The sequence below is a fragment of the Lithobates pipiens genome, unplaced genomic scaffold (assembly GCF_037356315.1).
Source record: "Lithobates pipiens isolate NorthernLeopardFrog02 unplaced genomic scaffold, aLitPip1_a1.2 Scaffold_18, whole genome shotgun sequence".
Taxonomy (NCBI): domain Eukaryota; kingdom Metazoa; phylum Chordata; class Amphibia; order Anura; family Ranidae; genus Lithobates; species Lithobates pipiens.
This window is the reverse complement of record NW_027507758.1, coordinates 170,172,459-170,186,936: the sequence shown is the minus strand read 5'-3', so window position 1 is coordinate 170,186,936 and position 14,478 is coordinate 170,172,459. Positions and strand designations below refer to the sequence as shown.

Genomic DNA, 14,478 nt, shown 5'->3' with positions numbered 1-14,478 from the left:
TCTGTCTGCTCGACACGCTGATCGAGCAGGCAGACAGCGATGACTCGAGTATAAGCCGAGGGGGGCACTTTCAGCCTCAAAAAAGAGGCTGAAAATCTCGGCTTATACTCGAGTATATACGGTAATTGTGTTTTGTGTACATCAGCCACCATTTTGTACTATTTTCATCTTTTATGGTTTATATTTGATAAATAAAGTTTGTATTTTTTTAGATGTATTGTGGTCCCACTAAATCAAGTGGGGTCCAGCCAACCTCTTAAATAGCCATGTGCAACCCCTCTTGACTCTTTGTCCTTTATTTAATTATATAAATAGCTTAGGTGTATGTATACATTTTAAGAGGAACAGCATAAAATAGTGTTCTTATCAAAAAAGGTCTTATTGGTTTTTGGAGAATGAAAGGAAGGGGTTTTGAACTATAATAAACATTAATGTGCAGTCTACAAAGTAATGGGTTTGTGGGGTGCCTAAATATTACACATATTTAGGGTGTCAGGGACATTAAACTGTGAACATTTGCACAAAACCTAGTTTGTGAGTTTGGTTCTAGTATGCTTATTTGAACTGATCTTTGTTTGATTTTTGTTCACTGTGAAATTGTGGCACACTACATTTGCTGTCATCTAAGTGTTCACGCAGAACTTTACTGAACTCCATATTTTCTTTTTAAAAATTGGTTCCACGCTTCAAAGTATGCACCAGAATGTGTATTCATATCTGGGAGCACTAAGCATTCCATTCTGAAGCACGAGTCCATAATATATACGCAAGACTAGAGGCCCAGCAAGAGGAAACTATGGAGACAGAATAGAAATGCATACACGCATACTGTAAGACTGCACTTGATACATACCTTCACTGCTTTAATTTGTACTTTTTGTACAGTTCTGCCTTGGTAACATTAACATTTCCTATTACTGCCTGGCTAAGAAGTTGATTTACTAAAAGCAAGCTCTGGGTAAAAAGATTGCAATGTACACAGTCTATTTGCCTTTAGTAAATCCACCCCTAAAGCCTCATACACATGATCGGACTTTGTACAAACTTTCCTGTGGATTTTTGTATAAAGGGTGTCGGCTGAGAACTTGTATTGCATACACACGGCAGGAATTTTTCAGCCAACTTTCACCAAATCACGTGGCTTTTCTGCTCTTTACTGTCCCCTTTGGTCAACTTCTGTATTGTTGTCTGATCTTTTGCATTGGTTCTGAGCATGCGTGCTTGTACTTTGTACAAAAGTCCTATGGTTTTCTGTACACACGATCAGACTTTGCTCCATCGGACTTTTGTTGCCAGAAAGTTGGTCTGTTCGCACAGCCAACAAAAGTCAGATGAAAACCAAAAAAAGTTTGTCCGATGGAGTGTACACACGGTCGGATGTTGCTCCAAAACAGCCAATTTGCATGTTTGTTGTTAAAAAGTCCGATACTGTGTATGAGCCTTAAGTGTACATGTGTGTTTGATTGTGGCATTCATTGACTGAGAATGGCTGCCAATTACATGGTCACCAAACAAAAGTGAACAGATTAGTTCATAATTGTTTGTGTGTGTCCCTGAAGCCAGATACTAGTCTATGCAAAGCTTCATACACACGATCGGACTTTGTGCAAACTTTCCAGTGGATTTTTGTACAAAGGGCGTCGGCCGTGAACTTGTATTGCATACACACGGCAGGGCTTTTTCAGCCAACTTTCACCATGTTTTTTATGCTCTTTACCGCCACCTTTGGTCAACTTCTGTATTGTTGTCTGATCTTTTGTGTTGGTTCTGAGCATGCGTGTTTGTACTTTGTACAAAAGTCCTATGGTTTTCTGTACACACGATCAAACTTTGCTCCATCAGACTTTTGTTGCCGAGAAGGTTGTCCGTTTGCACAGCCAACAAAAGTCAGATAAAAACCAAAAAAGTTTGTCCGATGGAGCGTACACACGCTGCCTTAAAACAGCTGATTTGCATGTTTGTTGTCAAAAAGTCAGATCGTGTGTATGGGCCTTAACAGGCACCATTCTCTTAGTACAGCTCAATATTTTTCTGTTCAATGGAACAAACTTTTGACACAAATGTAATGATAAAAAAACAATTTGGCTTTCCAAGGCCTCTTTCACACAGTAAAGGTGGTAAAAAAACGGCATCTCAGGCTTTTTACCACTCGGATCCAGCCACTAATCTCCAAAGGAACATGGTGAGGAACTACATCAGTTTTAACTCATCAGACAGAGTTTGGAAAGTGTCGCTTGCCAAACTCACCCATTGAAGTCAATGGGACTGCTTAGTAATCTTTAACAAAAACCTGGGTTTTGCGAGTTGTGGCATGGTAGTTTAATGTTAAATCTGCACCAACAACAAAACAAAGACGATGAAACCAACTACAAAACAATGTTAAATATGTTTAGCTGTAAAAAGTAAAAAAATAAAACATTCGGGAGGCAGTAGCATCACCTCCTGGACACCTGCAAACCACCTCCAAAAAATGATCCACCATAGATCAGAGGGATGATAGGGACAGTTGTCAGTGTGAACCTAGCATGAAGCTTTTTTTGCTACAAAAAAGACAAGATGGAAGGCTTTCTATATGCATACTTGATATGCAGCATGGCAAAGCTGGGAAATAGGTGTTCGGAAATAAGTGGGGTTGGTGGCCAAACGCCCGGCAGCAGCGGTTTCTGTTTGTGTTTTTCCACTAAGAAGAGATGACTTGGAATTTGATTTGATTCATCAAGCTCATTATTTTCTTTAGACTCTTCCTCTGCTGCACTGAAATCCCAAGCAGTTTTGTAAGCCCAGTTCAGTCTTCCTCTATAAACTACAGAACCCCGCCCTCGTATTATGGAGATGACTAGGGTCCTGTTATGCAAAAAAGTAGCGAGCAGCCTAAGTTGACAGCACAGTCCCATAGATGCAGTACAATGAGTGAACATTGCCACCCTGACACAGGAAGTGTATAACTGGAAAGATCACCAGCTAAAAAGAAAAGAGAAAAGGAGTCTGAAAAAAGAAAAACAAATGCAGTCACCACATCTAAGGACTGGTAAGCTGCCATATATAAACGTTATGTTCTTGGGTATATATTAACTTCGAGTGCAATCAGATTGTAATCGTTTCAAATTTTTCATGATATTGTTACATACACGCTCGATATTAAACACAGGAACATAGTTAACCACTTCAGCCCCGTAAGGATTTACTCCCTTCCTGACCAAGCCCTTTTTTGTGATACGGCACTGCGTTGCTTTAACTGACAATTGCGCTGGCATGTGGCTTTGTGCCCAAACAAAATTGACGTCCTTTTTTCCCCACAAATAGAGCTTTCTTTTGGTGGTATTTGATCACCTCTGCGTTTTTTATTGTTTGCGCTATAAACAAAAAAGAGCCACAGTTTTGAAAAAAAATCTATATTTTTTACATTTTGCTATAATAAATATCCTAAAAAAATATATAAAAAAACAAAATTTCTTCCACAGTTTAGGCCAATATGTATTCTACATATTTTTGGTAAAAAAAAAAATCTCAATAAGTGTATATTGATTGGTTTGCACAAAAGTTATCACGTCTACAAAATAGGGGATAGATTAATGGCATTTTCATTAATAATGTTTTCTTTTTTTAGTAATAACGGTGATCTGTGATTTTTATCAGACACTTTTGACACTATTTTGGGACCATTGGCATTTATACAGCAATCAGTGCTATAAAAATGCACTTACTGTGTAAATGTCACTGGGAAGGTTTAAACACTAGGGGGCGATCGAGGGGTTAACTGTGCTCCCTTAGCATGTTCTAACTGTAGGGGGGATGGGCTCACTAGAACATGACAGGGATCACTAGATTACTGTTCCCGATCATTGGGAGCAGTAGATCTCTGTCATGCTGCTAGGCAGAACAGGGAAATGCCTTGTTTACATCTGCCCATTCTGCTTCTCCTTGCCACGATCGTGGGCCACCAGTGGACATGGAGTCCAAGGGACCAGCGGGCACGATCCCGAGGCGGGGGCGCCCACTGACGCAGCGACGTATGGGTATGTTGTTTTGCACACCCGTGCCACTTTGCCGACGTATATTGGCGTGAGCCGGTCGGCAAGCGGTTAAACACCCATTTACACTTACCTTAAAAAAGTTCAATACTACTCCTATTACTAATATCTCTGAAATGAACTACAAGTACAGTATTCCGAGTAAGCAGAAAACAGAGTAAATAATGTGCTCTAGTTTAGAACCTGAAATAAACTTTTACTAAACATGAGTTTGTAGACATCAATGAAGAAGTCAGTTTGTAGACAGCCATATGCAGTATACTAACCGCATATTTGTTTTACATGCTCCAGGTGGAATGATACCATGTAAAGTTTGTAAAGATTACTAATCCCACTATACAAACTATCATGCATTCCATTCTGCTCTTTATTTAAGGACATTGCATAAGTGAATAGTGCAAGAAAAAGAGATTGAAAGCACATTTTCTTAAAAAAAATAAAAGCAATAAAACAAAAGCACACGGGCAAATACAACAAATTTTACAAACCAGAGTTTAATGTTTTATCTTGAATATTCTACAAAGTTCAGCATACACCTACTGTTTGATATCATCTTTGTTTCTTTTGCCTTAGTTTCTGACTCTGCCCCTGGTAAATCTAGAGCTTTGGCTGTCACTACTCATCTTATTGCATTCTCCTTAGTTAATAAGAATTATAACAAAAATATTCAATCAGAAGGATTTGCCAATTGATGGCCTAGTATTGATTTTGCCTGCAGGATTTATTGTCAAAGACTAACTGAACAAGCTAAAGTCAGAAGCTGATTGGCTACCATGCACAGTTGCACCAGATTCTGAGTGATCCAGTTTTAGTAAATCACCCCCCAATATGTCCTAAAGAATCTACTTTTCTGACTTTTGTATATACTGTACATAGACACACATAAACCAAACAGCTCATTTTTAACCACTTCAGCCCCGGAAGGATTTACCCCCTTCCTGACCAGAGCACATTTTGCGATTCGGCACTGCGTCGCTTTAACTGACAATTGCGCGGTCATGCGATGTTGTACCCAAACAAAATTGACGTCCTTTTTTTCCCACAAATAGAGCTTTCTTTTGGTGGTATTTGATCACCTCTGCGGTTTTTATTTTTTGCTCTATAAACACAATTTTGAAAAAAACACATTATTTTTTACTTTTTGCTATAATAAATATCCCCAAAAAATATATAAAATAATTTCTTTTTCTTCCGTTTAGTCCGATATGTATTCTTTGGCATATTTTTGGTAAAAAAATTAATCAAAATAAGCGTTTATTGATTGCTTTGCGCAAGTTATAGGGTCTACAAAATAGGGGATAGATTTATGGCATTTTTATTAATATACTTTTTTTTACCAGTAATGGCGGCGATCAGCGATTTTTATCATGACTGCGACATTATGGCGGACACATCGGACAATTTTGACACATTTTTGGGACCATTGGGATTAATGCAGCGATTAATGCTATGCAATTGCATTGATTACTGTAAAAATTTCACTGGCAGTGAATGGGTTAACCACTAGGGGGCTAGGGAGGGGTTAAGTGTGTCCTGGGGCGTGTTTCTAAAGGCCCATACACACAATCGGACTTTTTGACAACAAACATGCAAATTAGCTGTTTTAAGGCAACATCCAACCGTGTGTACACTCAATCAGACAAACTTTTTCGGTTTTCATCTGACTTTTGTTGGCTGTGCGAATGGACAAACTTTCTGGCCATAAAAGTCAGATGGAGCAAAGTCCGATCATGTGTACAGAAAACCATAGGACTGCTCAGAACCAATGCAAAAGATCAGACAACAATACAGAAATTGACCAAAGGTGGCGGTAAAGAGCAGAAAAACCACATGATTTGGTGAAAGTTGGCTGAAAAAGTCCTGCTGTGTGTATGCAATACAAGTTCACAGCCGACACCCTTTGTACAAAAATCCAAGGGAAAGTTTCTACAAAGTCAGATCGTGTGTATGAGGCTTTACTGTCTAGGGCAGGGATATGCAATTAGCGGACCTCCAGCTGTTGCAGAACTACAAGTCCCATGAGGCATAGCAAGACTCTAACAGCCACAAGCATGACATCCAGAAGCAGAGGCATGATGGGACTTGTAGTCTTGCAACAGCTGGAGGTCCACTAATTGCATATCCCTGGTCTAGGGGATGGGCTAGCAGTGACATTACACTGATCGCTGCTCCCGAACACAGGGAGCAGACGATCAGTGTCCTGTCACTAGGCACAACAGGGAGATGCTGAGTTTACATCGGCACCTCCCCGTTCTTTAGCCCCATGACACGATCGCGGGCACGGTCACGGAGCTCGCGGCAGGCGCGCGCACGACAGAAAATTCAAAGTAACGTACGGGTATGTTACTTTGCCTAGCCGTGCCATTCTGACGACGTGTATATATATAGGCGGCGGTCGGCAATCGGATAAACTGGGTTTCTCCCAGTAGTGATCAGCTTGGTCTTATCATATGCAATTATTTTGGAACATTTCTTGTACACAATATAACAATTAACTATGTGGCCTTCTCCTATAGCTGTTTGTCAAGAAATCAAACCAAACACTGTTGAATGGTATTTTTACTTCTGTCCTATATGGGTGAATTGTTTATTTTATATCTATAGGAAAACTAATTTATAATGATGAATCCAGAAGCCTAGCAATCTACCTGTTTAAAGTAAAAGTCATATTTAACCACCCATGGATAATAAAATGGGAACAATTAACTCCCAACAACTCCCAGCATGGACCTTTTACAAGGAAGGAGTTCTCAATGCCAACATTTTGTTGCAGTTCTTTTTGGCACATAACTGCAAACACTGTCCATTATTGTTCCAGGACAGCCTTTCAAAACAGACGAACCCTTGAAATATAATTCTCCGGGTCTCAGGGAACCCCTACTAAAAATGACTATATCTACAACTCATGGTACATTAGTGTGATGGTCAGTGGGAAAAACGCTCTTTACACTTGTGGACATTGGAAAGAACTATACCCTTACAGATAGCTAAAAAGATCAATGGTGCAAGTGGGAACTTATCCGAGAGGCAGACGTTGCTCATTACTCAAGGAACCCCTAGCAGCATCTGGAGGAACCCTGGTTGGGAAACTCTATTCCAGGATATGTATTCTGTTACAGGGGTTTGTTAAAGACTAACTCAGACAAAACCTTTTTATTTTGTTTTAAATAGAGTGGAGAAGGGTTAGGGTACCTATCATGATTTATGGCTTTTTGTTGAGGAGAAATTCCCTTGCTTCTTGTCTTTATGCTCACCTGGAGATGCTAAAAGTAATGCACTTCCTGTCGTAGGGTGACAGCATATTCTCACTGTACTTTATCTATGGAGGAGCAGCGCTGTCAATTTAGGAAGGATTGCACAACACCGCCTTCTCTCTTCTTATCAGCAACATAGAGAGGAGGTGATCTGTAGCCCACAGAGAGAGATGGGAATAATGAAAGTGTCAACAGTGCAGTTGAAGCAGAAAGTAGGCAGAGATTATCATCTTATAAGATATCTGGCAGGGTCAACGGGCATTTTTTTTTTGTATTCATCAAACAGATATAACAAAACATTTTTAATGGTGTACTTAACCAGACCTAAGGGAAGAAATAAGAGAAGATCATTGTTAGGGTTTACCAATATTTTATTCCAGCCCTGGAGTTCACATAGTAGCTTTTCCACATTGAGTAGCATCTATGTGAACTGTGTAAATAGGCAAAGTACTGAAGTTTTCTAAATCTCTGGAAGGGGCATAGAAAATTTATATTTTCCTAATGCCCATGCTTGACTGGAGTACAATGTCTTGGAGGAACATGGAGTTTGGCAAATCCAACACTAAAGAAGTATTTAGTTTGTCCAGAATCCAGGGTTTAAACTAATAGTTAAAATTCAATGAACAAATTTGACAAGAATCCAGGGTTTACATGGTTTCATAAGCAATTTCTGAACAAATAGAAGCTGTAAAAACCTCTGTGTTTAGCCTGATTACATGTCTTAGTGCTATGTAAAAGTCATAGGGGTATTACATGACATACTTCAATTATCTTGATACGAGACTGTTGAAATGAGTGAACAATGCTAAAATTTGTAACATATCAGTTACATTCTAATCTGAAGGACAGTAGACAAGTACAATATGATCTTTCCTCATATATTCATTTGGAGAATTTACGGCTAGTGATGTTGTCAGTGGCTGGTCCAGCAGGGACTAGCTGAGATTCGATCCATCTATGGGCAAGCTGATTGTACCCAAATCAATCCATAGATTGACTTGGGTACAACCAACATTTCCGATTTTTAGCATGCGATTATTGCCAGCGGCTATCTTCCCCTGGCAGGCACGGCTCCCCACAACCCCCCTCCCTCCACTAGAAGAACATAATAGCTCCATGGGAGGGACTCCCCCATCTACACTGACTTTGTTGATGGGGAATTGAGCAATTTTCTTGCATAATCTATGTCTTGCTTTAGGAATATAAGGAGAATACACTCCAAAGAGGAGAAGCACGCAATTTAGCAAATCACAATGGTGGTGGTTTCCAGAAAATAAAGTGATGGACAATCTCTGCAACAGGGACAGCGACCACATAAAAAAACTGACAAATGACCTAACTCTTCCCAACTGTTATCCATGGATCAACGCAGAAAGTTTGGAGTGATACCCCTTATTGGACATCTTTAGACATGAACGTTTTCTAAACATGCTTGGCTTCTTCATCAGGGCTTAGGACTGTTTTGAGGGACCTGACAAACAAAGTCATTGTACTCTTCACACCTAAATATATGCGATAGTGAGAGTAAAACCACCCATGCACTGTTTGAATTTCAGGCTGTGGATGACCCTGTCAGCACCATCTTGCTCCACAAAAGTCAACTTTTCAATCAACTTTTGTCAATGGAGCTGGGTAAAAAATTACCAGCCAAACAGTAACTGCACCCAGTCAGATACAGCCCCTGTTCAGGATTCAGGAGACACAGGTCCTACCCCATGATGAATACAAAACCTGGCGGGGGGAGATTCCTTCATCCACGCTGTTCAGTATAGATGGAGGAATTGTTTGGCTTCTTCTGTTCAGCCCCATAGGCTGATTTGGAGAAATCTAAAGGTGCATGGTTAGCTTAAAGGTCTTGTAGGCATGTCCATATACCTTCTATCAGAGGTCTAAAGGAAAACAGATTTTGTTAAAAAAAAAAAAAAAAAAAGTAACTTTAGTTAAAATTATAATGGCACATAAAATATTTGTCTCTATTTAGGCCACAGCCCAGATCATTGAATGTTTTAGGAGCTTGCATTCCCATCCTCTTTTTTAGTGACCTGAAGTTTCCCATAAGTATATCATGCCTGCTGTGGCCTCTTTTGAAAAAATAGGCAGCTACAGTAACATCAGTTTTTCAGTTTCTGTAACCTTCTGCAAAACTAAAAAAATTGTTTTGTAATTTTCCCTACTGAACACATTCCAAAAAGTCTAATTTTAAGTAATGGACGCTTAGTAAATGGATTGATTTAACGCTGTTATTGCTATTCAGATACTGTGGATGAGTATATGGACATGACATCTTTAAAGCGGAGTTCCACCCAAAAAATGGACCTTCCGCTTTATGTGATGGTGACCCCCTGATATGTCGCATTTGGCATGTCATTTTTTTTTTGGAGGGGGGGATCAGATACCCTCTTTTTAGAGGCACCCAGCTCCCACTTCCTCCCAGGGCTCTGCAGCACCAGAAGGAAGTTCACCTCTCCCCACTCCCTCCCTGCAATCTTCTGGGACACGTCACAGGTCCTAGAAGATTTCCCGGCCAATCACAATGCACAGTGCGGCTGGCGCATGCGCAGTGCGGGCCTGGCTGTGCCCACAGTTACAATGCCGGCGCCGCAGAGAGGAGGGGGAGAAGAGCAGGGATTAATTTGCCCGCATCGCTGGACCGTGGGACAGGTAAGTGTCCATTTGTTAAAAGTCAGCAGCTACACCTTTTGCAGCTGCTGACTTTTAAATGGGTGGAACTCCACTTTAAGTGCAGACTGTGCAGTCTTTGTACAAAACCACATGGTTTTATGTCATAGGCTTTTAGCTGGATCATAAAGATGCATTAAACAAATACAACCAGACATTTGACGATAGAGTGATATCTGCAGTATAGGCATATACTTTGCTTATTTTACAATATGTTCATTTAATGGGAAGTGTGCCTTACGTGCCATGGATTAATGGAGTGTAATCAATATATTTATGGAAACAATACTAAAGTACACACAAAGACTCCACCATCCCATCTTTCATCCATTAACCTCGGCTCACAGATGCTCATTATTATGCTGGCAGTTTCAGAGTGCTAGCTCAGCATCCATCAGTCACTTCACAGATTCACTACTCATTTCACAGGCAATTCCTCGAGGGGCGAGAGAGAGACAACTTTGTAAAAATCCCCTCTGCATTCCAATCAGCTTCTATCCTCATTATGGGAAAAGAGAAAATCACTTTCCATCTACTCCAGTATGTACACAGAGGAGACATGTGCTATAGCCATAAGAAGGGTGTGGGAAAAGGAGGAGGGGATGGAGACATACCTTAGAAACATACAAGAGCCAGCCATCGCTGCAGTATGAGTATGCAGCGTGGGGCAGAGCAAGAGATGAGTGGGCATTTTTCCATCGTTTTCTTAGACTGCAGTAAAGGAATCTGCAGGTACCAGTTCACAACCCCCATACTGTGATGTATGCATTATTTAGCAGTTGCAGCACATACAATTGTATGAGAGGTAGTTACAGCATATATTACCAAAATACTAAACATGTCTACACTTTCAAGAGATACTTTTCACGTCATAGGGATCCTTTATATGTCATAGGCTTATTTTGTATGTCATAGGCATCCTTTCAATATCATAGGGTTCTTTGTATGTTTTAAACAAGCATATTTTTCAAACAGAAAAGTACAAAAAGCAATGATGCTCTACTAAGTGCAATAACTCGTATCAACAAGATTTCATGCCATTACAGACAAAACAGTGGAAAAAAACAAATATTGGACGATTGTTATAAAAGGCATGACTTTAAAATAATTATAGCATTTGAGATGAAAAAAAGACTTTAACAAAGATATTATATAAGTGAAAAGATGGACAGCCTAAAGAGGATTTACACATTTTTAAACACTTATCTAACAACTTTTTAATGTTTAGTTGGGTCACAGGCACAAGGGTGCATTCGCCCATACAGTGTATTAGCTGGGCGCATTTGGACACTCTGGGAGGCACAGGTATGGCCCGCTGACAGATGTTCACAAAATCAATGACAAACTGAAACACTCTTCAACTTATGCACATCTGAGCCATATGCCTACAAGGGTCATATGCCTACAAGGACATGTACCGCTCAGATGTGTGTACAGCTGCATACAGCCAAAACTTATTATAGCCTGTCATTGGTTTTGACAGGCTGTTGCCAGAGTGGTGTATGCAACACCTGTGCCGAAATATGCCAGTTTATGCTATATTGGAAAATGCTATGTTTAGAAGCTTAGTTTACAGCCTTGTTATAAGGAAAAGACTCAATGATGTAGTACTGTAGTTTTAATAACTTATATATGACTTTATTTTATTTACTTATTACAGGTACTTATATAGCTCTGTCAATTTACACAGCACTTTACATATACAAGCATACCCCACTTTTAAGTACACAATGGGGTTTATTTACTAAAGCTGAAAAGTGCAAAATCAGGCTCACTTCTGCATAGAATCCAATGAGCTTCTAACCCCAGCTTGTTCAATTAAGCTTTTGTAATAGAGCATAGAAGCTCATTGGTTTCTATGCAGAAGTGAGCCTGATTTTGCACTTTTCAGATTTAGTAAATTACCGTAACCCCATTGTGTACTTAAAAGTGGGGTATGCCTGTATATATATATATATATATATATATATATATATATATATATATATATATATATATATATTGTACATTCACATTATAATAAACGCGTGATGATATGACACTGATGTACAAATCAGCTATTTCTGTGCTGTAGCGTGTTATTAAAAAGCTGCTTGATCTGCCATCCACGTGTTTTAACCTTGAGGGTGTGGGAGACTATACCCAGGAGTGTCTGCGTGCTGGCAGACGGTGGTAATACAATGCTGCATGCAACATCCGCATGCTGGACACAGTGCACAGCAGTGAAATCAGCTTTACAAGAAATGATGCCTTCGATGCAGGATCCTATTGAAGAACTCATGTCTTTATTAGATGTCAGCTTCCTGCTAACACAAGGCAGGAGATTAGGCTAACATGATTACTCATTTTATGACTGCAGATCTTATCATTGCGCAGTTGGCATTGTGGGATCCCATGCACAGAGCAGCCACGCTGTGCTGTGCTTTGCCTTGATAAAATCTGAGGAATGCACAAAATGCAAATATCCCTGATTTCATCTTATGTTGTTTGGTTTATAAGGCACAGTTCACAGCTTCCTGCTCCCACATCCCCCTGATTTCTAGATATGGGACTTTTTGTGCATACGCAATCAGGAAAACTTTAAACGGCAGCAAACAAGTATTTTCTATTTCTATAAATGCAAAACACATTACGCACCATCTTCCATATGGAAGCATTATTGCACTTCTTATTCTTACAACTTTCTATTTATGCTTTTTGTGCCAAATGGTAGCAGATGGAAACCCAAATTACTATCATTAACTCTTAAATGTCTTTAGAAAAGCTTGTTTGCTTGTATATGAACTGGCATATATAGATATCAACTTATTGGTGCCTAAGTTACTGTTAAACGGGCAGCACGTTGGCTTAATGGTTAGCACAGCCTTGCCAGACTGGTATCCCTGCTTCGAATCCCGGTCAGGATGCTGTCTGCATGGAGTTTGTATGTTCTGTCTGTTCTTGTGTGGGCTTCCTCCCAAAGTCCAAAGAGATGCTGGCAGGTTAATTGGCACCTGTCTAAATTGGCCCTAGTATGTATGCATGATAGGATCCTTAGATTAAAATACACGCTGGTAGGTTAGTTGGCCCTAGTATGTGTGTATGAATATGAGATAGAGACCTTAGATGGTAAGCTCCTTAAGGTGAGCTGATGTGAATGTGCAATATGTAAAGCATGTAAAGCATGTACCTATGTACAAGAACAGACAGTTACATAGTTAGTCAGGTTGAAAAAAGACACAAGTCCATCCAGTTCAACCACCAAAAAAAATAATAATAATATCATACAATCCCATATACCCAATTCTATACCCACAGTTGATCCAGAGGAAGCCGAAAAAACCCCAAGCAGAGCATGATCCAATTTGCTAAAGCAGGGAAAAAAATTCCCACCTGATCCCCCCAAGAGGCAATCGGATTTTCCCCGGATCAACTTTTTGTAGTGTACTTCTAATAAATAAAATGGCAGCTTCCTATATAGAACACGCTGTAAATTACAATCACTACAGCTTTCCAGGTGTGGCACTAATTCCAATCTGCGAAACCTCTAACCGCCCTTGGTCCTGTTTTAGCCCACTGCAGTGGATGAAGTCATACGGTACAGCAGCAGACCATTCCTACATAAATCGCTTGATTAGTTTTCTGATGATGACATAAGAGGCATAATCTTACCTTGACATCGATGGCTGCATCCGCTTCCACCCCTTGGCCATCCTGCTGCTCTTGCCCCAGGTCATTGCTTTGTTCAGCTTGTTCTTCATTGGGCTTGTCAGCTACCTGTTCTGCAGAAGTCCCAGCTCCCATCCTGTGTCCTATATGACGACAAAGACTTTGACGACAGAGCAAGCTGAAAAAAGTGGACAGATGCTTTAATCACCTGCAAGCGAATTTCCAGAAATCACTGCTCAGCTAGAAAGGTTCTATACCATACAGTCTCCTATGGTTGTGTCCTCTGGCTGTTATTGTTGAAGGGAAGCTTTCCTTCTCTAGACAAGTTGTAAAATGCAAATGCTTTCTAAGCAGTGCAGGATTTAGCCAACTATCTTACACACTCTTGTGTGTGTGCGGGATTTTTTTTTTCTCTCTTTCAGATGACAAGCTCTCCTTCTATTCCCCTTAGTCTTCCCCTCCCATTCTCTTTCTCCATCACATGAGTCTAGGATCAGACACGCCTTGCAGTATCAAAACAGGCTTAAAAGCGATGGGGACAGGGGCAGAGGGAGGAGAGCTGGCTATGTCCCAAACTGAATTCATATAGCAGGACAACATAAAGGAGAAAGTAGGGACACTTCTTCTGATTGTGTCTTATGCATCAAAACAGAAGGATTTCTTTTTTATGATTCCAATGAGATCAGGTAAAGCGTATCTAAAGCCAAGAACAAAAAATTAACAATATTGCAGCTTACTGGTCCTGGTCCTTAGACGCAGTGGCTGCATTTTTTTTTATTTTTGTATACAATTTTTTCCTTTATTTTAACCTGTTAATTCACTTCAGCTCCAGAAGGTTTACCCCCCTTCATGACCAGGTAATCTTT

General features: G+C 40.1%; 1 protein-coding gene across 4 annotated transcripts in view; it reads right to left on the bottom strand.

Annotated features, from left to right (window-relative positions):
• Window positions 1-14,088, bottom strand: part of AKAP12 (A-kinase anchoring protein 12) — a 218,111-nt gene extending 204,023 nt beyond the window's left edge. For 2 of the 4 annotated variants that reach the window (XM_077486372.1, XM_077486377.1), the window contains exon 1: window positions 13,616-14,087. In XM_077486372.1, the coding sequence (XP_077342498.1) occupies window positions 13,616-13,747 (132 nt within the window). In that variant the 5' untranslated portion in view covers window positions 13,748-14,087. Of the gene's footprint in view, window positions 1-13,615 lie in introns of all 4 variants that reach the window. The other 2 variants (XM_077486373.1, XM_077486374.1) reach the window with 2 other exon arrangements.
• Window positions 14,089-14,478: the final 390 nt, after the last annotated feature.